The sequence below is a fragment of the Narcine bancroftii genome, chromosome 11 (assembly GCF_036971445.1).
Source record: "Narcine bancroftii isolate sNarBan1 chromosome 11, sNarBan1.hap1, whole genome shotgun sequence".
NCBI classification, from domain to species: domain Eukaryota; kingdom Metazoa; phylum Chordata; class Chondrichthyes; order Torpediniformes; family Narcinidae; genus Narcine; species Narcine bancroftii.
Window position 1 is genome coordinate 78,089,371 of NC_091479.1, and position 26,651 is coordinate 78,116,021.

General features: G+C 36.6%; 1 protein-coding gene across 1 annotated transcript in view; it reads left to right on the forward strand.

Moving 5' to 3' along the window:
• LOC138745961 (adiponectin receptor protein 2-like) overlaps positions 1-21,785 on the forward strand; it is a 43,384-nt gene extending 21,599 nt beyond the window's left edge. Inside the window, exons 4-8 of the mRNA XM_069903574.1 lie at positions 13,034-13,205; positions 15,347-15,533; positions 16,821-17,008; positions 18,617-18,810; positions 19,078-21,785. Of these exons, the coding sequence (XP_069759675.1) occupies positions 13,034-13,205; positions 15,347-15,533; positions 16,821-17,008; positions 18,617-18,810; positions 19,078-19,206 (870 nt within the window). The 3' untranslated portion in view covers positions 19,207-21,785. The remainder of the gene's footprint in view (positions 1-13,033; positions 13,206-15,346; positions 15,534-16,820; positions 17,009-18,616; positions 18,811-19,077) is intronic.
• Positions 21,786-26,651: the final 4,866 nt, after the last annotated feature.

Below are 26,651 nucleotides of genomic sequence, written 5' to 3' on the forward strand. Positions count from 1 at the left end.
CTGAGCTTTAAATTTTATTTTTTATTAATTTAATTATTAAATATTACACACATTCAAAATGTTTTTCAGAGGAGAGGCAGTGATAATTTCGACTTTGTAAATCTGTCACAAGATTGGAATTGATCTTGTTGAATTTTTCAAAAAAAATCTAAACTATCAGACCTTTTTAAAATTCTTTTTATTTTTCACACCGTGAACCATATCAATCAAAATACATACAAACATTTCCCTCTTAAATATACACAGTGGTATTTTCTCCCCTTTTTTCCCCCCTACCTTCCCACCCCCTCCAAACCCATTAAATGTTCAACATATACCACACAATAAAACCATTAAACAATGTCATCACGCAGTGAAAATAAACAAGAAAATTGTGTCATCCACTGTTACACACTGGAACAAGTCATTTTGTCTTATCATTTTAGGGGGTGGAGGTCCACGGTAGGCCCTCTCTGTTGTGTTCCATGTACGGTTCCCAAATTTGTTCAAATAATGTGACTTTATTTTTTTAAATTATGTTATTTTTTCCAATGGAATATATTTATTCATTTCCATGTACCATTGCAGTACTCTCAGGCACTCTTCTGATTTCCAAGTTGACATTATACATTTTTTTGCTACAGTTAAGGCTATCACAATAAATCTTTTTTGTGCTTCATCCAGTTTAAGGCCTAATTCTTTACTTATATTACTTAGAAGAAAGATCTCTGGATTTTTTGGTCTGTTGCTTTTTGTGATTTTATTTAATATCTGATTTAGATCTTCCCAAAACTTTTTCACTTTCTCACATGGCCAAATTGGATGTACTATTGTTCCCATTTCCTTCTTACAGCGAAAACATTTATCTGATAATTTTGGATCCCATTTTTTTTTAACTTTTGGGGTGTGATATATAACTTGTGTAACTAATTATACTGTATCATGCGTAACCTTGTATTTATTATATTCTTCATAGTTCCAGAGCATAACTTTTCCCATATTTAATTTTTTATCTTTATGTTTAAATCTTTTTCCCACTTTTGTTTGGGTTTATCGATTATTTCACCATTTTCCTTCTCTTGCAGCTTGATTTACATGTTCGTTATAACTCTTTTTATTATCATTGCTTCTGTAATCACATATTCAAAGCTGCTTCCTTCTGGTAATCTCAGTCTGCTTCCCAATTTGTCCTTTCAGTAGGCTTTCAGTTGATGGTATGCGAACATTGTACCATGAGTTATTCCATATTTGTACTTCATTTGTTCAAATGTTAAATTATTTCCCAAAAAACAATTCTCTATACTTTTAATCCCTTTTCTCTCCCATTCTCTAAAGGAAAGGTTGTAAAAGGAATAGTTGATATAGTTGATATTGTGTCAATAATAATTTTGGTAGTTGGTAATTTGTTTTTTTCCTTTCTAAGTGAATCTTCTTCCATTTATTGAGTAACTGATGCAGTACTGGTGAACTTTTATATTGCACCAGCTTTTTATCCCATTTATAAAGTATATTTTCCGGTACCTTCTCCCCTATTTTATCTAGCTCTATCTTAGTCCAATCTGGTTTTTCCCTTGTCTGGTAAAAATCTGATAAATACCTTATCTGTGCTGCTCTATGATAATTTTTAAAGTTTGGTAACTGCAAACCACCTTGTTTGTACCACTTTTCCTTATTATTCTCTTTAGTTCATTGAAGAATTTCTCTGTTAAGGGAATTGGTAATGATTGAAATAAGTATTGTATCCTTGGGAAGACATTCATGTTAATGCAATTTACCCTCCCTATCAATGTTAGTGGCAATTCTTTCCAATGTTCTAAGTCTTCCTGTAATTTCTTCATTAATGGCTGATAATTTAATTTGTATAGGTGGCTTAAATTATTATCTAATCTAATACCTCGGTAACAGATTGCTTGTGTTTGCCATTTAAATGGTGATTATTTTTTAAATTCTGTATAATCCACAATACTCATTGGCATCGCTTCACTTTTATTTGCATTGATCTTGTATCCCAATATTTCTCCATATTCCTTCAATTTCTTATGTAGTTCTTTTATTGATATTTCTGGATCTATTAAGTATACTATGATATCATCTGCAAATAAACTGATTTATACTCCTTCTCCTTTATTTTTATCCCTTTTATTTTATTTTCTGTTGTTATCAGTTCTGCCAATGGTTCTATTGCTAAAGCAAAGAGTGAGGGAGATAGTGGACATCCCTGCCTAGTTGACCTAGTTGATGCATATCCATTTACTGTCACCTTTGCCACTGGTCCATTATATAATGCTTTAATCTAATTAATATATTTTTCTGGTAGGTTGAACCTCTGTAATACTTAGAATAAATAATTCCATTCTACCCTGTCAAAGGCTTCTTTTGCATCTAAAGCAACAGCCACTGTTGGCTTCTTATTTCCTTGAACTGCATGAATTAAATTAACAAATTTGCAGACATTATCTGCTGTTCGTCTTTTCTTAATAAATCCAGTTTGATCTTGTTTTACTATTTTTGGTACACAGTCGGCCAACCTGTTTGCTAATAATTTTGCAATTATCTTGTAATCTGAATTAAGTAAAGATATTGGTCTATATGAGGCTGGTGTTAGTGGATCCTTCCCCATCTTTGGTATAACAGTAATTATTGATGTCTTACATGAATCTGGCAAGTTTTGTGTTTCTTCTATCTGGTTCATTACTTCCAGGAGAGGAGGAATTAATAATTCTTTAAATGTTTTATAGAATTATATTGGGAATCCATCCTCTCCAGGCGTTTTATTGTTCGGCAGCTTTTTTAATATATCCTGTATTTCCTATGGTTTTATCAGCTTGTTTTGCTCCTCTTCTTGCAATTTCGGCAGTTCAATTTTAGCTAAAAACTCTTCTATTTGTCTTCTTTCCCCTCGTTTTCGGGTTGGTATAATTGTTCATAAAATTCCTTAAAGTTCTCATTAATCTCCATTGGATTATATGTAATTTGTTTATCCTTTTTCCTTGATGCCAATACAGTTCTTTTAGCTTGTTCTGTTTTAAGTTGCCAGGCTAATATTTTATGTGTTTTTTTTCTCCTAGCTCATAATACTTCTGTTTTATTTTCATTGTGTTCTTCTCCACCTTATACGTTTGTAATGTTTCATATTTTATTTTGTCCGCCAATTCTCTTTTTGTTATATCTTCCCTTGTTGCTAGTTCTTTTTCTGTACTTACTATTTCCCTTTCCAACTGTTCTATTTCCAGATTGTAGTCCTTTTTCATCTTAGTTACATAACTTATTATCTGCCCTCTAATGAAGGCTTTCATTGCATCCCATAATATAAATTTGTCTTTCACTGATTCCGAATTTATTTCAAAGTACATTTTAATTTGGCGTTCAATAAATTCTCTAAATTCCTGTCTTTTAAGTAGCATGGAGTTTAATCTCCATCTATATGTTCTTGGTGGGATGACCTCCAGTTTTATTGCTAATAACAGGGTTGAGTGATCAGATAGCAATCTAGCTTTATATTGTTTTCCTAACTCTCCCTTGAATATGGGCTGACAACAAAAACATATCAATCCTTGAGTATGTTTTATGCCTACTCCAATAATATGAGTATTTCTTCTCCCTTAGGTGCTGCCTCCTCCATATATCCATAAGTTTCATTTCCTGCATTGATTTAACCATAAATTTGGCCACTTTATTCTTTTTGCTAGTCTTTTGTCCAGTTTTATCCAATTTTGGGTCCAAATTAAGGTTAAAATTCCCTCCTATCAATATATTCCCCTGAGTATCTACAATCTTCAAAAAATTATCTTGCATAAACTTTTGATCCTCTTCATTAGGTGCATATATATTGAGCAAATTCCAGAATTCTGAATATATCTGACACTTTATCATTACATACCTCCCTGCTGGATCTATTATTTCCTCCTCTATTTTGATTGGTACATTTTTATTTATTAATATAGCTATACCTCTGGCTTTTGAATTATATGATGCTGCCGCTACGTGTCCTACCCAGTCTCTCCTTAATTTATTATGTTCCATTTCAGTTAGATGCATTTCCTGCACAAATGCTATGTCTATTTTTTCTTTTTCAGGAAATTTAATAGCCTTTTTCGTTTAATTTGGTTATGTAAATCCATTAATATTTATAGTTAACTATAGTTCAACATGGCCATCTCATATTCTGTTTACAGCTCATTCCCGCTTCCTCACCACCATCTACCCCCTTTTCCTCATTTTCATCTCTGTTTTCCCTTTTTGAACTCAATGTATGACAACACTTTTAACCATATAACAATTTACGGAGCGGAAACAGGCCATGTTAGCCTTTCGAGTCTGCACCGGTTCACTGATTTTGTGCGTCTTCTTCAGGCATTGGTCCCAGTAGATCTTCATTCAATAATGATGGACGAATTCAAAGCAGGTGGAATCCGTCGTAGAAATGTTTGTTAACAGGTCCAATCTTGACTTGGGCCTGTACCCCATCAGCATCTGCACTGAACTGCGTGTAGCTGTAGTTTGTGGCATAAGGTAGTATTTAAACAAGAAGCGTGAAAGTCTTTTTTTTTTTTTTAAATTTTTTATTTTTCACACCATAAATCACAATAGCCATGATATACACTTTTTCTTTTCCACACATTTACAGTGACTTTTTCTCCCTCCCCCCTCCCTCCTCCCAAGCCACCCCCCCCCTCTCATCCATTTTAGGTATACAATCTAGGTTGCATTAATTCAGTTAGACAATGTTGTCATTCAACAAAAATACACCAGAAATTCTACTGAGTCCATTCTTTTCTTTTCTTCTCCTTCCATCAACTTAGGTAATGTTTGTTCCCGGTAGGTTTTCGCTATTGTATTTAATGTAAGGCTCCCATACTTGTTCGAATATTTCAATATTATTTCTTAAACTATATGTTATTTTTTCTAATGGAATACATTTATTCATTTCTATATACCATTGTTGTATTTTCAAATTATCTTCCAATTTCCAGGTTGACATAATACATTTTTTTGCTACGGCTAGGGCTATCTTGACAAATCTTTTTTGTGCATCTTCCAAGTCAATTCCAAATTCTTTATTTTTTATGTTACTTAGGAGAAAGATCTCTGGATTCTTTGGTATATTGTTTTCTGTTATTTTATTTAATATCTGATTGAGATCATCCCAAAATTTTTCTACTCTCTCACATGTCCAGATTGCATGAATTGTTGTTCCCATTTCTTTTTTACATCGAAAACATCTATCAGATACTGTTGGGTCCCATTTATTTAACTTTTGCGGTGTAATGTATAGTCTGTGTAACCAATTATATTGTATCATACGTAGCCTCGTATTTATTGTATTTCTCATCGTTCCAGAGCATAACTTCTCCCATGTTTCCTTTTTTATCTTTATATTTAAATCTTGTTCCCATTTTTGTTTAGTTTTACCATTTGTTTCCTCATTTTCCTTTTCTTGCAGTTTAATATACATATTTTTTATAAATCTTTTGATTAACATTGTATCTGTAATCACATATTCAAGGTTACTTCCCTCTGGTAAACTCAAGTTGCTTCCTAATTTATCTTTCAAGTAGGATCTCAGTTGGTAATATGCCAGCGCTGTATCTCCAGTTATATTGTACTTATCTCTCATTTGTTCAAAGGATAAGAATCTACTTCCTGAAAAACAATTTTCTATTCTTTTAATCCCTTTTTTTTCCCATTTTCTAAAGGCAAGGTTGTCTATTGTAAAAGGGAGTAGCTTATTTTGCGTCAATATTAGTTTTGGTATTTGGTAATTTATTTTATTTCTTTCTACATGAATCTTCTTCCATATATTGAGGAGATGGTGTAATACTGGAGAAGTTCTATGTTGTACCAATTTTTCGTCCCATTTATATAATATGTGTTCAGGTATCTTTTCCCCTATTTTATCTAATTCTAGTCTCGTCCAGTCTGGTTTTTCCCTTGTTTGGTAAAAATCTGATAGGTACCTTAATTGTGCGGCTCTATAATAATTTTTGAAGTTTGGCAATTGTAAGCCTCCTTGTTTATACCATTCTGTTAATTTATCTAGTGCTATCCTCGGTTTCCCCCCTCTCCATAAAAATCTCCTTATTATTTTCTTTAACTCTTTGAAGAATTTTTCTGTCAGTTGTATTGGCAATGCCTGAAATAAGTATAGTATCCTTGGAAAAATGTTCATTTTAATACAGTTTATCCTTCCTATCAGTGTTAGTGGTAGCTCTTTCCAATGCTCTAAATCGTCCTGTAATTTTTTCATTAGTGGATTGTAATTGAGTTTATATAATTGGCCTAGATTTTTGTTTATTTGCACACCTAGGTATCTTATTGCCTGCGTTTGCCATCTGAATGGGGATTCCTCCTTAAATTTTGAGAAATCTGCGTTATTCATAGGCATTGCTTCACTTTTATTTACGTTTATCTTGTATCCCGACACTTCTCCATATTCCTTCAATTTCTTATATAGTTCTTTTATTGATAGTTCTGGTTCTGTTAAGTACACTATCACATCATCCGCAAACAGACTGATTTTATATTCCCTGTCTTTTATTTTTATTCCTTTTATATTATTATCTCTTCTTATCGATTCTGCTAGTGGTTCTATAGCTAGCGCAAACAATAATGGTGATAGTGGGCATCCCTGCCGCGTTGACCTGCTTAAGTTAAATTGCTTTGATACATGTCCATTTACTGTCACTTTCGCTAACGGTCCCTTATATAATGCTTTAATCCAATTAATATACTTCTCCGGTAAACTGAATTTTTGCAATACTTTGAACAAGTAATTCCATTCTACTCTGTCGAAGGCCTTCTCTGCGTCTAAAGCAACTGCTACTGCCGGTGCTTTATTTCCTTCTACTGCATGAATTAAGTTAATAAATTTACAAATATTGTCTGTTGTGCGTCTTTTTTTGATAAATCCAGTTTGGTCTAAATTTACCATTTTCGGTACCTGTTCTGCTAATCTGTTCGCTAATAGTTTAGCTATTATCTTATAATCTGTGTTTAGCAGAGATATTGGTCTATATGACGCTGGTGAGAGTGGATCTTTCCCTTGTTTTAGTATCACTGTAATTATTGCTGTTTTACATGAATCTGGTAAGTTTTGTGTCTCATCAATCTGGTTGATTACATCCAGGAGGGGCGGTATTATTAGGTCTTTAAATGTTTTGTAGAATTCTATTGGGAGTCCATCCTCTCCTGGTGTCTTATTATTTGGTAAATTTTTTATTATCTCTTGTATTTCTACTGTTCCAAATGGTTCTGTTAATTTATTTTGTTCCTCTATTTGTAGTTTTGGTAGTTCAATTTTAGTCAAAAATTCATCTATTTTCCCTAGAAGCGTGAAAGTCTGATGCTAAAAGAGTCCCCTGTCATCCTTTCCAGGCCTTTCTTTACTGTCTGAAGAGCCCACTCTGCCAAACCATTTGAGGCTGGGCAGAAAGGGGCCATCCAAATGTGATGAATGCCATTCTGCTGCTTGAACAGCTGGTAAACATCTGGTTGTAAAAAAGTGGGTTACAGGTGTGAAGTAGGGAAAGATTATTGTGGAGTACGTTCATAGAGATTGGCACATTCATGGTGGGCCAAAGGGCTCGTACTGTGCTGTAATGTTCTTTATTATTCTCTGTTCTATGTGCAAAAGGCCATCTTAATGCAATAGTTACATTCACTGCATTCCTTGAGCAAGCAACCTCACGCTGCCGTAGCGAGTGTACTATGTTTTGTAAGAGACATCATAGTGTTTTGATCAGAAAATAAATGGAGGCATTATCTGACTGCCTTATTGGCTGTAATAAAGCCCTTTACAAGCTCAGTTCATCCCAATGAGCTTTGAAGTCAATTAACAACTTTTTCTTGAAGTGCATTTGACATTGCAAGGTTGAAAGCATGGCAGCCAATTTGCTGAGCTCCCACAACCATCAATATGATACTGATCAAATATTCTGATTTTGCGGTTTAGGAATAATGACTGGGTAGTATACTAATGATAATAGGCACTGCATTTTGGAAATAACACCGTGAGGAAAAAAATGGGCTTCATTTTAGTGATGCAGATGGTTTGAGGCTCTGCCATCCTGCCATTCACCTCACAGTGCACTGCCAAGGAAACATTACTGATCCTGCCAAGCTCTCAAGTTTGGCAACCTGACCCTCTTATGAACTATGTCTGCTTTCATAAAGAGGGAGATGAGGGGTGGGGGTGGGGGTGGGGGGGGGGGGGTCAGAAGCAGCATCACGTAATTTATTTGTTTCACAAGGAATTTCTTAAAAATAAAGTTAAACAGGAAAGTCTGCAGACGCCGTGATTGTAATGCAATGCACAAAAATGGTGGAGAAACTCAGCAGGTCATGCAGCAAATAAAGGGTAACCAATGTTTTGGGCCTGAGCCCTTCATCGAAGTATGAACAAAAAGCTGGCAGGCACCTCAGTAAATGCTGGGTGGCCTGCTGAGTTCCTCCAGCACTTTTGTGCATTTTAAAACATAAAATACTTCAACAACTCCCACATTTAAAATTCCCTTAACCCCAAATGTCCCCCCACCTCTGAGTTGTCCCTTGCCGGGCAACCACAACTCCCCTCTCCATTTGGATTGCGAACCCGCTCGCAAGCGTCAACTGATTTTGCAGTGACTGTTATTCTCTCTCACCCAACCCCCTCCAGAAAAGACTTTTATCTTCACATATAACAAAGCTCACCCTCTTTCCCCCCTTTACTTCCTTCCCTTTTCTTTCCCTTCTTTAGTTCTTACTTATACATTATTTTTTACATCTTTATATGTAGTTTGTCGTCGTTCTTCATTCTTGTTACATCTCTTCATCACTCCTTCTGTCCTGCAGGCATTCTGCAAATTCTCGTGGTTTCTCCGGATCCGAGAACAGTCTGTTTTGCTCTCCCGGGATAAATATTTTAAGCACAGCTGGATATCTTAACATAAATTTATAGCCTTTTTTCCATAAGATCGATTTTGCTGTGTTAAACTCCTTCCTCTTCTTTAGGAGTTCAAAACGTAGGTCTGGGTAAAAAAAAATATTTTTTGACCCTTGTATTCCAATGGTTTTTTGTCTTCTCTAATTTTATTCCTTGCCCTCTCCAGTATATTTTCTCTTGTCGTGTATCTCAGAAATTTTACTAAAACGGATCTTGGTTTTTGTTGTGACTGTGGTTTCGGGGCTAGTGTTCTGTGTGCCCTTTCTATTTCCATTCCTTCCTGTATTTCTGGCATTCCCATGACCTTTGGGATCCATTCTTTTATAAATTCTTTCACATTTGTACCTTCTTCATCTTCCTTTAGGCCCACTATCTTTATGTTGTTTCGCCTACTATAGTTTTCCATTATATCAATCTTCTGAGCTAACAACTCTTGTGTCTCTTTAATTTTTTTATCACTTTCTTCCAATATTCTTCTTAAGTCATTCACTTCCATTTCTACAACTGTTTCTCGTTCTTCCACATTTTCTAATCTTTTCCCTATTTCTGTCATGACCAGCTCTATTCTATTCACTTTTTCTTCTGTACTTTTCGTTTCACTAAATTCTAATGTCAACCATTCTTTTAATGCTCTAATTTGTTCTTGAAATTTTTTTTAATCAATATACTGTCCATCTATTTTACCTTCTATTCCTCTGTGCAGAGCTTGGTCCTCTTCTTCAGTGTCTGCACCTGTGTTTGTGTCTTTTACTTCTCTTCCTTGTATCTATGTCTCTTCTGACTTTCTTGTTGAGCTGCTTGCCTCACTTTGCTGGGTGTTTTTTTGCATGGCTTCTTTCTGTTGGTCCTCTTCTGGGCTAGTTATCCGTTGGGCCTCCTGTTGCTGTTCTTCTTTCCTATCACTCCCTTTCCTGTCGCTTTCCTCTCCTCTTCCAGCTGAGAGCCCTGATGTCGGGCATCCCTCAGCTGGTCGCGCTGTGTTGGTTCGCTCCTCAGCTGGGGCCCCCTCCCGTCGGTGTTTTCTTTTTCCTTAGTGTGTGCAGTTGTGCACTTCACCGGTTTTTGCAGTCCAGCGGTTGGGAGGTCACGACTCTGTGGGGTCGTCACCAACCTTGGGGAGTGGGCTCTTTTCTCCACGACAGCTCCCTGTTTCTTCATGCAGGTAAGGCCTTCTCCTTTCTCTTCGGCGTCTTTTCTTTTTTTCCCATTGTTTTTACTATTTTCCTGGGTGCCATTTTCTTTCTTTTCTCCACAACTTTACCTTTTATTTGTTGTGTTTTGTGTTTCTTGAACTTTGTGTTTTCTTCACTTTATTTCTTCTTTTCTGGAGAGGACTGGTATCCTCCTACTGGCCACTAACTCCATCACGTGACTTCTCCTAAACTATCAGACCTTGAAGCATGTGTAGCTGTTTACTTCAAACCAACTGTGGTATGAAATAAATGATGGTCACTTACTATTGTAAGAATTGGGGGAATCCAGAATTTGTTTCTTTAGAGCATTTACAATATTGAATCCAGAAGTAAATGGAATCCTGAACAGCGTAATATTGAGTTGTTTGATTTGGTATATGGGTAGCAAAACAGATGTTCTTAATACAGAAACTAGAATGTACATTTTGAGAAAAGTTTAATCTTTACTGCCAAACAAGTGTATAACTAATTTGGGGATAATCCTAGAGAAAGTTGATTTTCTGAGGGATGATTATAGTAGTTGAAAGTGAGTTTATTAAACTTGACTTGACTGAATACTCCAACAGTAAGGTTTAGTGTTGGAACGGTTCTGTAAAGATTTTGAGTTGGTATGAACAACGTCACAAACATAGCAATATATTTTGAAAAAGAAATTAAGAGCAAAGATAGGTTGCAATATATTAAAAAAAGATTTCCATTAACTCAGCAGAGGGAAGGGTAAATACAAAAACTATGATCATCAGTTATCCCTTGGGGTTGGGTGTGATCTCTTGCAGGTTTCTAAAAAGTCTGATACTTGAACTGTAAGCACATCAGCAGATGCTTGGGATATTGAAAAGCAGGTTTATGTTACAATTACTGAGATGAATATCTATCCATTTTTGGGTTCTTGTTTGTAACTAATGAGTCATTTTTCCCATCTTCATTGGGACTACCGTCTCATTGTGTGATGTTGAAAATTCATCTCTTCAAGCTTGTCTGAGGGTGTCTTTGAGTAATTTGTGTCTTATTTCCTTTCTTGACTTGCAAGTTAATGTTTATCAATTGTTTTGGAAGGTAAGTACGCAGTATCTGCTGAGTAAAGAGGATTTCAGTATGGAGAATTGTAGTGATCATTCCAGTTTATGTTGAGGATCTTCTGTCAAAAGTGCAAGCGTTGGTGTTGTGGATTTTTGCACGTCACCCAAGTGTTGTATCTGCAGAAGCGGGTCAGGATCATCATTACTTTGTAGATTTGATATTATGGCTGTTTTCCATCCAACAATCTGCCTGCCAAAGGCGAGGCTAACATTAGATCTTAACGTTTATGATTGCCTACCTTGGTAACTATCTCTCCCAGAGAGCAAAGTGTTGGTCATATTTGCTGTACAGTATCTGACTGGGATCAAGTTGATAAGAGAGAATGTTTGCCTTTGATACTGGTTAGCACAAGGATATTGTAAACTTTGGGGAAATAGTTAAGAGCTATATATAGATGGTCTTCTATACCTATTGCACATCCATCTATATGCTGGTGTTTTCTGTTAATTTAGTGTCAACGTGAGGGCAAGAAATGTTGAAGAAGTTTGTGTAAATTTGATAATACCAGCTAATATATCCCATGGATTCACATTTTTATAGCTGCTTAAAATGGTTGTCTCTTCACACAACCCTATTTACTGAAGCCTTTTGGGTTTGTGGGCTCTCATTTCCAAACAAAGATGTGATACAACACATGAAAGAAATAGATTGGGTAAACGCAGAGAGTTTTGCCTGGAGGAGGGGAATCAATGATCAGTGGATATGGGTTTAAAGTGAGGAGGGTGAGGCAGGAACCTGAGGGGTATTTTTTCTTTACACAGAAGATGGTGAATGTATGGAATGGGCTGCTGGAAGATGAGATTGCGGCAGGTACAATTGCAATGTTTAAGAAAACATTGGAGAGTTTCATGGATAGGATTGGTTTAGATGGTATGGTCCAAATCCAGTTAGGTGGGACATTTTGGTGTGTGTGGGAAAGTTGGAACAAGGGGCCTATTTCCACACTGTACAACTGACTTTCTACAATACACCTTTAAAAGTTGTTTTCCCAGCCTGAGCATAATGGAGCCAGAGGCACAGATTCAGTATAAAGGTTAAATTGTTTAGGACTGAGATGGGAATAAATATCTTGACTTGAGGTTGATGAAGCTGTGGAGGCTTGGTTATTGTTACTTCTTTTGTGAGACCAGGGTCTTTGGCTCACAAAAAAAAAAATCTGGAAGCAAGCACTTTAATGTCCTTTCAAGCAGAATTGAAAAATTGACCGTGCTATCCTATCAGTGATTAAACATGCATTCAACTGCCATGAGATCTGCTATTTTATTTCCCAGAATCAATTATGTTGCATTGATTTCATCCATTGATTACCATATAATGCTTCATTATGTTGTTCACTTGGAAATGGTACAAAAATCCAGAACTGTAATGACTGTTTTCATTCTTAGAATCTTGGAATGTGTACACTTCAACATACTTGTACAGGAAGAAATAAGCTCCCAAACTTTCACCTGTAAATACTAAACTGTTCTAAAATACTGAAATATATACATTTTAAATGTATCTACATTGCATCCACCTTTATTTTAATTTACAGAGAATGTTGACGTTTCATTGAATATAATCTGGTAGCCCCCCCCCCCAAAAAAAAACTGCTTAGCTACTGGTATTTGTTTCTGTGTTTTACTTTAAAATGCAGAACAAAATTTAGTAACTTTTAAAATTATTAATCACAAAAGATTAATTGAAAAACGTTTTTCACAAGTATGGAGGTGATTTCAATTTTTGCTGTTTAATTCATCTCTCCTGAGTTTTCATTCATTTTATTGGAAATCATATTCTATAATGTTTCGTTGATTACTTGCATAATACTTCCAATTTTTGACTGGAATTAGGTTGTTTAATAAAGTTGTATCTATTACAGGTGTGGGAAGGACGATGGCGGGTCATCCCCCATGACGTATTGCCTGATTGGCTGAAGGATAATGACTACCTCCTACATGGTCACAGGCCGCCAATGCCATCTTTTCGTGCTTGCTTAAGAAGCATTTTTAGGATCCACACAGAAACCTTGAACATTTGGACACATCTCATAGGTATGGCATGCAGCACGCAAACTTCATTAACCAAGCAGGTGTCATTTTTCAGGCAGAAAAATCTAATAATTGGTAGGCTATTGACATAGTTTATTGCAATTTAGTCTGGTTTGGTAAATTACTTGGCAGCCTCTGAGTACAGTTCAATGCATCAAATACTAGCATTTTTAACAGATTTGCAAATATGATGGCCTACTTGTTTATGGCATGGAAAATGTAATACAGCAAAAAAGTTTGTATAATTGGTGAATGTGGGGGAAAAGTACCCTTTGTCGATAAGCAACTATTTGATTTAATTGACGGTGACCCTTGGGAACACTGCATCTTAACTTTAGACTGTGTTTTCAAATGATAATTCTAAAATGTATATTTCATCTCTTCCTCCATATTTTCTTCATCTGTAGTTTCTGTTCTTGTCTCATGTTCATGATTTTATTTCTTCCATGGGATAAGCAAGATAAATGGCTTTCCAAAGATCATTTCTGTAATTAAACATTTCATAAGGAAGCATATGTTAGATGTAGGAAACGAAAAGGGCTTATGAGAAATGTATGGTAGCCAGGAAGGACTTGGGAGAGCTTGAAGGGGGCATGGGAAGTCCTTGGCATGCAGGATTAAGGAGAACCCCAAGGCATTCTATGCATATGTGAAGAACAGAAGGATGACGGGAATGAAGGTGGGGCTGCTAAAGGATCGATGAGCATTTGGAGAAGTCCAGTCTACTCAAGGATAATCAGCATGGCTTTGTGAAGGGAAGGTCATGACTCACGAGCCCAATTGAGTTTTTTGAGGAGATAACAGAAGAAGTTGATGAGGATAGAACAGTAGATGTGGTCTACATGGATATTAGGAAGGCATTTGATAAGGTTCCCCACGAGAGACTCATTCAAAAAGTCACAAGGCATAGGATCAGTGGAACCTTGGCTGAATGGATTAAAAAATTGGCTTGCAGGAAAAAAAGAGTAGTAGTGGAAGGAATGTATTCTGCCTGGACTAGTGGAGTGATGCAAGGATCTGTTCTGGGATCCCTGCTCTGTGATTTTTATAAATTACCTGTATGAAGAGGTGGAAGGATGGGTCAGTAAGTTTTCAGATGACACGAGGGTTGGAGGAGTTGTGAATTGAGCTGAAGGTTGTCAAAGGTTAGAAGAGGATATAGCCAGGATGCACAGTTGGGCAGAAAAGTGGCAGATGGAGTTCGATCCTGATAAGTATAAAGTGATGTATTTTGGAAACCAGAAAGCTGAGTACAGGGTTAATGGTTGGTTACATAAGAGAGTGCATCAAATCCATGCATCCCTCAAGGTCGAATCACAGATTGATAGGATAGTTAAGAAGGCCTATGGAATGCTGGGCTTCATTAAAATAGGAAGATTGAGTATGTTGCAACTCTACACATCTCTGGTGAGACTACACTTAAGAGTATTTGTGTTCAGTTCTGGTCACCTCATTACAGAAAGGATATATAAGCTATGTCGAAGGTGCATAGGAGATTTACCAGGATCTTGCCTGAATTAGAAAATAAATCTTATGAGACAAGGTTAGCAGAGCTGGGACTTTTCTCTTTGGAGTGTAGAAGGATGTGAGGAGACTTAATAGAGGTCTACAAGGTAGGGTGGACAGCGTGGCTGTTTTCCAGGGTAGGAATAGCAAACACTGAAGGATGTGTATAAAGTGAAAGGAGGGAAGTTTAGTGGAGACATCAGTGGTAAGATTTTTTACACAGAGAGTTGTAGGTGCCTAGAATGTCTTGCCAGGGATTGTGGTGGAGGCTGAAACATTAAGATCATTTAAGAGACTCTTAGACAGGCACATGGATGAAAGAAAAATAGAGGGTTGCAGGATAGGGTGGGTATAGTACTTTTTTAAAGGAATTTATGGGTTGGCACAACATTGAGGGCCGAAGGGCCTGTGCTGTAGTGTTCTATGTTCTATCCAATTGATCATCATTTATTTTTCTGGAATTCACGGACTCCTCCTTATTTGATAAACATTCTGTTAGATCCAATACAATATGTGTGTGTCACAAAGCATAATACCAGATCATGGCTTCATAGATTGTACGTGTATAAAAGGAGCTTCCTTGTTTGTTTCTGGGTGTTGTCATTTACATACATTTGTTCTGTTTATGACTCTTTTAGGTTGTCTTTTCTTCCTGGGTCTCGGAATTTTCTACATGTTTAGGCCGAACATATCATTTGTGGCCCCGGTGCAAGAGAAAGTTGTATTTGGGGCATTCTTCCTTGGGGCCATTCTTTGCCTGTGTTTCTCTTGGTTGTTTCATACATTCTACTGCCATTCAGAAAATGTTTCACGTGTATTTTCCAAGTAAGTAACCATGTGTAAAATAAGAACTTCAAAGTAAGCTGACAATTCTACTTTAGAATTTGAATATATTTATCCTGGATATTATGAACTGCTGAGGGATCATTTTATATTTTCTGCTGCTTCCTGGTGAACCATTGCTTGTATGATATTTTTTTTTACATGATTGCAAATAGTAGCTTTCTTCCTTTATCGAATGCTAGTTTAGTGAGCCATTAACATTTGTTTCAATTTTAAAGTCGATAGTTTTTCAATGATTTGACACCTAACTCATATCAGCAAATCTTCCAGTGCTAATGTTTGGGGGGGCATGAGATTCAAGAGAATTGATTCAAATATGTACAATACAGAAACAAGCCATTCAGCCCAACTTGTCCATGCCAAACAAGTTGTCTACTCAAACTAATCCCATTTGCTAGTGTTTAGCCATTTTCCTCTAAACCTTTCCTATCCATGTTCCTGCCTGAATGTGTTTGAAACATTACGTTTGTACTTGCCTCTAGCACTTCCTCTGGCAGCTTGTTTCATCTATCCACCACTATTCTGTGAGTCGGGGGAAAAATGTGCCCCTCAGGTCACTTTTAAATCTTTCCCTTCTCACCTTGCATCTATGCCCTCTTTAGTTATAATTGCAGAAACTACGACAAAGAATGGGACAAAGTTTTAGAATCAAGCATGGGGAAATTTGCCTTTTCAACTCCTATAACGGAAACATTTTTTTCTGTTTTTAATTGTGTTTTAATACCTGTTAGCCTAAATTTTGAAAATATGCAAATTGTCATTTGGAATTTGTTAGAAAATGTAAAGGGCAGGAGAAACTTGATAGCAGCATTTTAAAACAAAATGCGTACGTTCAAACAAAAGTGCATATTCAGTTAGTTAATTTTTAAAATTTTTGTTTATTAATATATAACTGGAATCCTTTGAGTACTTGAGGACAAGACCCATTTAACTGAATGTTGATTTAATCTGGAGAATTAGTACAATTTTAGTCAACATTTGTATGCTGAAGGGCAAGACTGAGGAAAGAAATGGGTATGACATCAACATCTTGTAATCATTTTGCTATTTTGAGAGATAAAGTATAGTTCAAAAGTTGTTAATTTTCATTGCTTCAATAAATTGGATTACCGTCAGAAATCAAATACGTACTTACTAGAAAATCTAAAGATTTGCTTTTGTATTACATAAATAGATCTAGTTTTCCCCTACACATGTTGTATTTACTGTCTTGTAATACTGTAATGAGACTTTTGGATTACTACAATTATATTCTTTTTCTCCCCTCAGGTTGGATTATTCTGGCATAGCACTTCTAATAATGGGTAGCTTTGTGCCATGGTTGTATTACTCCTTCTACTGTAATCCCCAACCATGCTTCATTTACCTACTTGTTGTCTGTGTACTTGGTATCACAGCGATTATAGTCTCCCAGTGGGACTACTTTGCAACACCACAGTACAGAGGTGTACGAGCTGGTAAGTTAATTGGAGCTTCTGTCCCTGCTTTTTATAATTCTTATTGATGTACACTGGAGAGTACTTTATCAACTCGTACATACCAGAATCTTCAAGAAAATATGTATAGGCTTTTGTCAGTGTTGTAGGATATTTTCACTTTGGCGTGGTGCCCCTACAATGCATAAATAGAATTTTTTAAAATGTGCCATTTTGAACAATGTTCTTTTAAGATATGGTGCAAGCTTGAGTAAATATTAATGTAACAAAGTTTAAAAACTGAGAATACTGGAGATACTCAACAAGTCGAGCAGCGTCTGTGGAGAGAAGAAGAATTGATTTCCACTTAATGGAATTAGTTCAGATAAAGGATCATTTGCCTAATGTGTTTCAATCATTCTGTTTCCCTTTAAGATTTCTCACTCTTGCAGTTATTTTCTTTTGCTCTTTAATTCATTTCCTGTACAATTTTTGAATTGTGGAAAATCTAGAACACAGGAGTTAATTTTCCCTATGTCTGTGCTGGTTCCTAATATTGCCGCCCAGAGCTAGGTTTGGAGCCCTTTAAGTCATAGCTCAAGTACACTTCCAAGTAATTTTAAATGTGACGAGTGTTTCTGCATTGACCACTCTTTTTTCAGACAGTGAGTCTAAGCCCGATTTCATCTCTAATCTTTCTATCAATTATGTCAAATATGCATTATTGTGGAACCAAGAAATCCAGATGACCACAACAATCTTGTTCATTAATGCTAGATTTGATATTTATTTTAAAAAATATGAAATGAATGCTGGTTTGCTGATTGTAAAATCCACTATTAAAAATACGGCAATATCACCAAACTTGATGTAAATGAAGTTTATTTATTGCCACAAGCCCTAATTTAGTAATGCTACTTAACCTTTTCCCTGTGGTGGGAAATTTGACTGATTCTTTCAGGACAAATTTGACCAGCTACTTTAGGAGTGACTTTCTTTGAGTGAAGTTGAGTTGATTTCTAAACTCAAACTGAAATTGTCCTAGAATTACCAAATATTTACAGTGCACAGCTAAAGGTCTGATATACGCTACATAAAAGAATTCTTGCATTTCGCTTCTCTACTTTGTCCATCTATTGGAGGTAAGTTTGAGTGGATTAAGCTGATTGTGGAGTTTAATAAAATAAGAATTGGTATTGCTGAAATGTACAAATTTCTGAGAAAGCAAATCTATAGATGTTGATTTTTTTTCTCTGAGAATAGGAGAACACGAAACCATAGTAAAGGCCTGAAAAAGTCATTTCCATTTAGAGCAGGCATTCTCAACCTTTTTTTGGCTATGGGCCCAAAGGACTCTGCTCAAAATGTATGGGCCTCCTTCCCTGTGAAGCCACCAGTTTAGTTGGTTTCTTCTGTACCTCTCTCTTGCTGACTGCATAAAAGAACAAAAAAAAGTTATCATTTCAGTCCGTTCCTCCTCAAGTGTCCTATGGCTCAGGGTGGGGTGACGGCATATGGCTTCCAATGAGAATGGCCGATTGAGAGACAAAGTCAGACCTGTAAGAGCAAACAAGGAATGATGTATGGAACAATCTGCTTGATCCTTTTCATTTTGAGTTACTCATCATCATGTTATTTACTTGTTTCTAGGAGTTTTTGTAGGTTTGGGGCTGAGTGGAGTTGTGCCAACCTTGCACTTCATGATATCAGAAGGATTTTTCAGGGCGGCCACAATTGGGCAGATTGGCTGGTTGTTCTTAATGGCGGCATTGTATATCACAGGAGCTGCCTTATACGCTGCCCGCATCCCTGAACGTTTCTTCCCTGGAAAGTGTGACATTTGGGTGAGTAATCAGTGGGCTTTTCTAATTCAACCTTTAAATGCTGGAATATTTGCAATTAAAAATAAAATAAAAGGCAACTATAAAGTGAATTGTGCAACTCCAGAAGATATTTTGAAACAGAGCAGTGCTGTTAACATATACTGGATGCATTTAGACATTTCTTAACTGAAAATAAGCTTTTAAAAATTGTTGTGCAGCAGATGGAGGAATTAATTTTTGGTTTCTTTTGATGGAAGTTGACTGTTGATTTTGCTTTTGTTTTTCCAGTTTCACTCTCATCAGCTGTTCCATGTTCTGGTGGTGGCTGGTGCATTTGTTCACTTTCACGGAGTCTCAAACCTTCAGGCATTTCGTCATGGTGTTGGTGGTGGATGCACTGATAATGACTTGCTATGAAAACAATCTCCAATTGGGTGCGCAGTGGAACTTGTTGATCAATATTAATGGTGATGGAATAACTGAAAGATCAAAATTCTTACCACAGTTTAATTTGGGTGAATCGGTCCAATGTTGTGTTTTATGACTAGTGATCAATTTTCTCATCTGTTGGATGATGATGTATTGTCCAACTACGCCTATAAACTAATGGTAACCAGATGAAAACAAGTGGATGGCAGGCCAAATAATGTTGAGAGCATAGGAGCTCCAGCTGCATCAGAATGATGGTTTTTGTGGCGACTATGTGTTTTCAAAGATGCAATTTTTGTAATAATCAAAAAGCCACAACATCACGGAGTCGCGACGAGGTGTGATCAACGTAATTGTCAACTAGTCGTCAAATCCCATTTTAATAAATATAAATTATAAATTATAAGGTATGTAATTGTTGAACCTGAAGCAAAGTTTTGCTTTAATGGAAAACCATATTTATTTCTATGAAAAGATATAAAAAGTGAAAGAAAAATGAAGTTAATACTTCTAAGCAGAGTCTGGCTGCTATAAATGAAAGAAGGTTCTTGTAAATAAGATTTCTAACTTTCAGTTAATTGGAAAATTTATATAATAAAAAACTTTTTGTACAGTAAACATTCGCAAGAGTACCACACACTGTTAACTACGTTGCACAATATTGGTAGACATCAGGTAGTGGAAAGACGCCAGTATAAGAAGCAATGCAAAAAGCCTTCCAAGTGAGGGCTTGCCCACTAAGTGTGCTGTGAGGCCTGATAATTTTAATTTTCTATTCTGATGGATGCTATATTAATAGCATTTGATCAGTGGGATCAAAGAGGAGCAGGTGTGCACATATTTCTATTGATCGTGCACCCACTTTAACTTGTAAGGAATCACATGCATATTTATATATACGTGTTTTATATACATGTTCATGCATATAAATGAATCATTTTATTTTTACTGTTGTGATGTTCTGTGCATGGGATGGGGCAATGGGTCTTTTGTTAGCAAGTTTGTAAGTGGCTGATGTAATATAACTGATCTGTTGCCATTTGCTTTCAGGTTCAGTTAGAATGGGCTCATTTGCTTTAGAGTATTTTCCGTTTATGTGTGAATGTTCCTCCAACAAAGTAAGATAAAGAAATGGGTTTCCTTTATTGTTAAAGGCTTATGGTTTCAATAATTTCTGAGCATCTCGAGACAGAAAGGAAACTTTGCAATCAAGTTTCTAATTATGGTACATGTTTCGAACAAATTTGAATTTGTCTACTTTAAAACACTTGGTTAATTCACTCTCACTCCTAATTTGACTTCAGAGGTTACAGCTCTTATTTAGCCAGATAAAATGATACCGATTTACATTTTTTTGTTATCATTGGAAGTTTTGTATGGTAATTAGTGTCTAAGATGTTTACACTTGTCTGATGAAGAACAGTAGGATTCCCCAGAATTGTCTGATTAGTCCTCAAAGAACAATGGTTTACTGCGTCTTCCTTTCCACCACTCTTGCACATACTTCCAAAATGTCAAGTTTGATTTTTTTTTTCAATTGGCTCAAAATAACTAGAGTTGAGGATGATAGAGGAATGTGAATATCTTCTCATTCCAAAGTTTTAGTCTGCTGACTGTGAAGTGGAACAGACTGGAGATGTGAAGAAACATGGCAAGCCCACTGACGGGATGCACAAAGGCAAAGAAAGGAAAGAACAACAGAAAATGGAAATGTGGTCTTAATTGCATTGTTGAAACAAAATGCTCTCATCCTAACCACTTAAAGTTAAAAATGCTTTTTTTAAACCCTGTGTTAAATGTACCTGGATCATGCTTAAAATGTAATACCAATATTCTTGGAAGCATTATGCCATCTAATCCTGCAGCTAGAGTAGGTGCTGGTAAAATTGCAATCTTAGAAAGGAATTTAAAACAGAAATACAATAAATTTGTGGATCAGGTTTTTGGTAAAGAGATATAATGTGAGTTCATGGAACAGTCAAATTCCATACATACAATATAAAGAATTGATCTGTTTGCATGCAATGCAGGAGATTTGAATAGAGTGTGATACCATAATCTTCAAGAATCCCTGGAATAAACGTTGAAGATGACAGTTTTCCATCTTGAGAAAGTTGATTTGGGATGATCAAATCTGTGTGCAGAAAGGGTGCCATGCCGTAATACAGGAGCAGATGCGAATAGTTGGAATTCTACAGGATTCCAATTCCAATTTTTTTTTTGTTTTGCTAACATCTTCAATGGCAATGAATTGATTATCTTCAAGAACCATTTAAAGAAAAATCTGCTGTACTTTGTGTAATTGTATTACATACACAGCAATTCTTCACAGCTTGGTCAAGATTTCACGGAAGTTTGCCCGATGCCTTATTAAGATCAGTGTTTTGCTTGTTCTGAGAGTGTTTGTAGTCAATAATACTTCATTTCCAGATAAAAGGAGGCCTTGTTTATTTCCCACTGTTTTAATTTGAGTGTCTCTGGATTAAGTATATATTGGCTAAGGGTGCATAATTGGATTTTTACTTGATGTAAGATTTCAAACAATAAAAAAATAATTTTTGGTCTAATTTTGTAATAATTTGTTTTTGTAACAGCCAATCAAAGTCACTATGTCTAAGATGAGGCTTTTTAAAAATTGTTCTGGCTTTTCTTTTCCTGCCTAGATGTCTAGAAACTTAGTCTTTGTTCCCACTTAGATGTCTAAAGAAAAGTCAACAGTTAGTTTCGTAACCACATTAAAATACCTAATAATCTCTGATGTTATTCAAAGAAATCTCTGCACTGCTCATGTATATAATTTTTAGGCAACTATAATTCAACCGGGCATGTGAATTTTCCACATTTCCAAATTGATTTACCGTGTTTTTGAAATGATTTCTGCATTTTTCACCCCTTCGCTCACCAGCACTGTTGCCTCTACAGCTGTCCAATTGTACACTTGCACACTGCGAGAGAGAGGCTGTGCTTGTGCGCCTGTGGGGCAAGAAAGCATCATTAGTCGATAGATATTGGCCTCTGAGGCGGCAGGAGTAACAGCTTAGTTCAGGTAACTGCAGTGTTTCGAGGGCATGTTAACTGAAATTCAAGCTGCAACAGTTTGTGAGGAGGAAATCCTGAACTTGCTTTCTGGGGATCTGGCCTGTGAATGGATGGTGCAAGGGAGGTGATGGCTGTCCTGTGGAAGGAGCATCTTGCTTTCCAGAGGTTTGGAGAGAAAAGGCAAAGGTTGCAGGATGGGGTGGCACTATTTAGAGATCTGATGCAGGGGAATTGGGAACAGATTGGGCAGGGGCACTGCCTGGGGATTGGATGCAAGTTGGACAAGGGCACTGCTTGGCATTGCTGGGTGCTGGTTATGGGCAAGTACTGCATGGGGGGGGGGGGGGGGTGTCAAGAGACACATTGGTTTGAGCTTAGGCCAAGCAGGTACTGCCTGGTGGTCTGGAAGGGGCTTGGAGTCTGGATACAGATGGTAGAGTCTAATATACTGTGTTCACTAAAAAAAAATTAAAATGACTAGTTTTTTTTATGGCTTGTGTAATGGATTATAAATATTTGGGATTTTGGTAAGATTAGTGGGTTACATACATACACATTTTAAAACAGATCTTGTATGAAAGACTGAAGAATTAATATTCAATAACTGCAGGATAGATGGAGAATGTGATGCACATTTCACAAGTAGGTGCTAATTGAACTGATGTCATAAAATGAATAAACTGGAGACACTGGTTGTTGGAAGCTCTTTTCAAGGGTTTTGACGGAGGGCACAGTGGGCTTTGTTTATCTAAGACAACATTTTGACCAAGGAGAAGAAGAACTGTTTGCTGAAGAAGGGTTTTGCAAGTGAGAGAGTCGCATGGATTTTCTGGCAGTTCAGTTGAAAAGAGAGAGACAAAACAAGCCCTTTCAGCTAGTGTGTGTGAAACTGAAAAAGAGTCTGAACAGTCATGGCTGAAACAAGCCAGGAAGAGCTGATTGGAAACAGAAAGTTCCAGAGCAGTGGATGGCTGGAAGTGTCTCTTGGAATAAGAGGAACAGAACGGAACTCTGTGGTGGTAGCCTGAAGAGGTTACCATCTGGAAAACCCTGATGGGGCAAGTTTAATCAGCGAGACCTTGAGGTGACTAATGGTGGTTCCTCAGTTGTGGAAATCCTGGAACAACAAATCTCTCCCTGCAAACCCCACAAGAACCTTCCTGAGCGGTAAACATTTACCTTTCGAGCACCAAAGCCTGGTGAACTCTATACACGTTAAATTCTGTGCACAGTATAAGAATTGCCTGTATTCAGAAAACTTGGAAGGAGAAGTGAGATTGAACTATGAACCAAAAAACTTTTAAGTTTACACACACGTGCGCTTAGAATTAGAAGGGGGTTAATTTGGGTTAAGTACAGAGATAAGTTAAAGTTTGATTCTGTTTTCATGTTTAAAGTTGATTAAAAATAACTTTTAAAAACTACTCGTCTTGGTGAATGTCTTGCTGCTGGGTTTTGGGGTCCTTTGGGCTCGTAACACTTGAAATTGGTAATTTTATGTGTATTTTCAAAAATTTTCCAAATGGAGGAGCAGTGCTCCCCCTTGACCCCTGCTGTATGCCTTGCGCAAGCTCTCGGCTCTTTCCCTCTTTTTCTAAAAAGGTGTGAAGCAATAATGCTAGGTTACATTTCCTGCATACACTAGGTTGCAATATCCAACATTTCCTTTGGGCAAGTTGTACAAGTTCAACAGATGCATGTTTGGAACTCTTTAATAGCTAGGAGAGGGGGGTGTGGCAAGATGGCATAGAGGGAAGACATGCAGTTCCACCTTTCCCCAGTTAGACTTGTAAATACCCGATTTTAAAACTTGTAAAAGTTGTTAAAAATAGTATTTACAGACTTTGGAATAGTGGAGGATTGAAATGGCTACAAATGTGAAAAAAAATCAAAAACTCAGTTACAGAAGAAATTACCCTATAAAAGTGTTGAAGAATTGAGGCCTACCTACCAAGTTGAAGCCATGGAGTTGTCGACTGGAGTTCCCAAGCCTCAAAGGACCCCTGCTCAGCTGAGTATTACACTGGTGCCGATCGCGCGTCCGCAAGATGGCACTGGTTCTGTGATGAGCTTGGTTGGCCCTGACTCACGCCCCCATGATCCCGGGTGTGCGGGCGGATCGGCCAAGCAGGGACAGATGCGTGAGCCCACAGTAATGCCTGATGGTCTAGGGGTGCACGGTGTAGTGTTGGAGGACGCGTGGTGCGTCGTGAGTTCAGGATTTACTAGAGAAGGTGTGGACACCCGAAAGACGGTGGGCTGATGAGGTCGGCACGCTGTCAACGGGTACCCAGATCTGCAGCGGAAGAGGAATCATTGTGTCAGAAGAAGAGAGCCCAGTGCTCTTGGAATAAACACAGGAAGAATATATGGGGACTGGGACCAGAGAAGGTAGGCCTCAAAGGGAAGTGATGGAACCTGGACTGGATTCTGTGTTTACAATATTGGAAGAGATTGCTCATCAAATGGAAAACATGTCAATGCAGATAATCAAGGATTTATGGAAGTGAAAACTAAAATGAGCAATATGTGTGAAGAGATGACCTCTATGAAGAAAGATATGACTGTAGTTAAAAGTGATGTTAGTAGATGTATAAAAATAGTGGACAGGATAGTTTAAAAAAAAATGAAGCATTTTTTTGAATGTAAGTACCAAGTGGATCATAATAAAGAAAAAAATGGAAAAAGTGGGGGATTCAGAAGAAGGAATTACTGAAGATGATTGACATTAGAGAATCAAGGTCGAAGAAATAATGTAAAAATAGTAGGTCTCCCAGAAGATATGGAAGGTTCGGATCTGGAAAAGTTTTTTAAGAAATGGATTCCTGAGGTACTGGGCAAGGAATTTTTTCCAGATGGTCTAGAGTTGGATCGAGCGCATAGAGCATCGAGGAAAAAAAAATTTCCAGGTCAACCATTGAGGGCAGTTTTGATTTGTTGTTTGAAATATCAAGATAGAGAAATGATACTACGAGTTGTGGTGCAGAAGGCACAGCAAAATCAGATTCCAATGATGGTTCAAAATAACAGAATTCTTCTATGCAGATTTGAGTCAAGAAATTATTGAACGGCACCGAGAATTTAATTCAGCTAAACAAGTGTTGTGGCGAAAGGGTTACAAGTTTGCCTTTCGTTACCCGGCTGTACTTAAAAGTTTTTTGAAAATGATCATGATGCATTAATTTTTGTTAATTCGTTACCAGATTTACAGATTTCAAGATTAAAGAAGCTATACAAGAGATGCCGAATGGGAAGTCACTGGGGGATGATGGATTTTCAGCAGAATTTTATAAAGATTTATTCTCAGTATTTGGAGGTGTTCTACAGCAAATAACCAAGGATCAGGTGTTGCTGGAATCTTGTTCGAGTGCTATAATTACTGTGATTTTTAAAGAAAGATAGGGATCCATTGAAAGTATCTTTGTGTAGGCCTATTACTTTATTAAATGTAGATTATAAAATTATGGCGAAAGTATTAGTGAATAGACTTGCTAAATATTTACCTCAGTTGATACATGTAGATCAAACAGGTTTTATTAAGAATAGAAATGCGTGTGATAACATTCTTAGATTGATCACATTGGTCAATGCATCTAGACAGCAACCCAACCATTCAATGGTGGTTGCACTGGATGCAGAAAAAGCTTTTGATAGGGTTGAATGGAATTTTTTATTTAAGGTGTTAGAGAAATTTAATTTTGGCCCTTATTTTATTGGTTGGGTTAAAGCTTTATACAAAAAACCCAATTGCTAGGTTGGTGACAAATAGTCAAATTTCTTTACCATTTAAATTAACACGGTCAACTCGGCAAGGTTGACCATTATCACCAGTCTTGTTTGCATTGGCTATTGAACCATTAGCCTAGAAAATATGACAGAATGATAAGATTAAAGGGATGAGAATTGCAGATGATGTGTTGGTCTATTTGATAGAACTGGAGCAGTATTTGAAATATTTGCAAGATTGCTTGCTGAAATTTGGGGAGTTATCTGGATATAAGGTAAATTGGGATAAGACTGAAATATTACCAGTTAGGGAAGGAGATTATTCAGAATATAAAAATATTATAAAATTGAAATGGTCAGATACAATTAAATATTTGGGAGTAACAGTAAATGCAGATTACCAATCTTTATATAAATTAAATTATGTTCATTTATTAAAAAGGATTAAAATAGATTTAATTAAATGGAAAGATCTTCCGTTAACGTTAATTGGTTGAGTAAATTGTATTAAAATGAATATTTTTTCTTGAATCCAATATTTGTTTCAGTCGATACCTTGTTTACTTTCAAAGAGTTATTTTTCAGGATTTGAATAGCGCGGTACGGGAATTTTTATGGAAGTGGAAATTAGTACGAGTAGCTTTACATAAACTTACATGGAAATATGC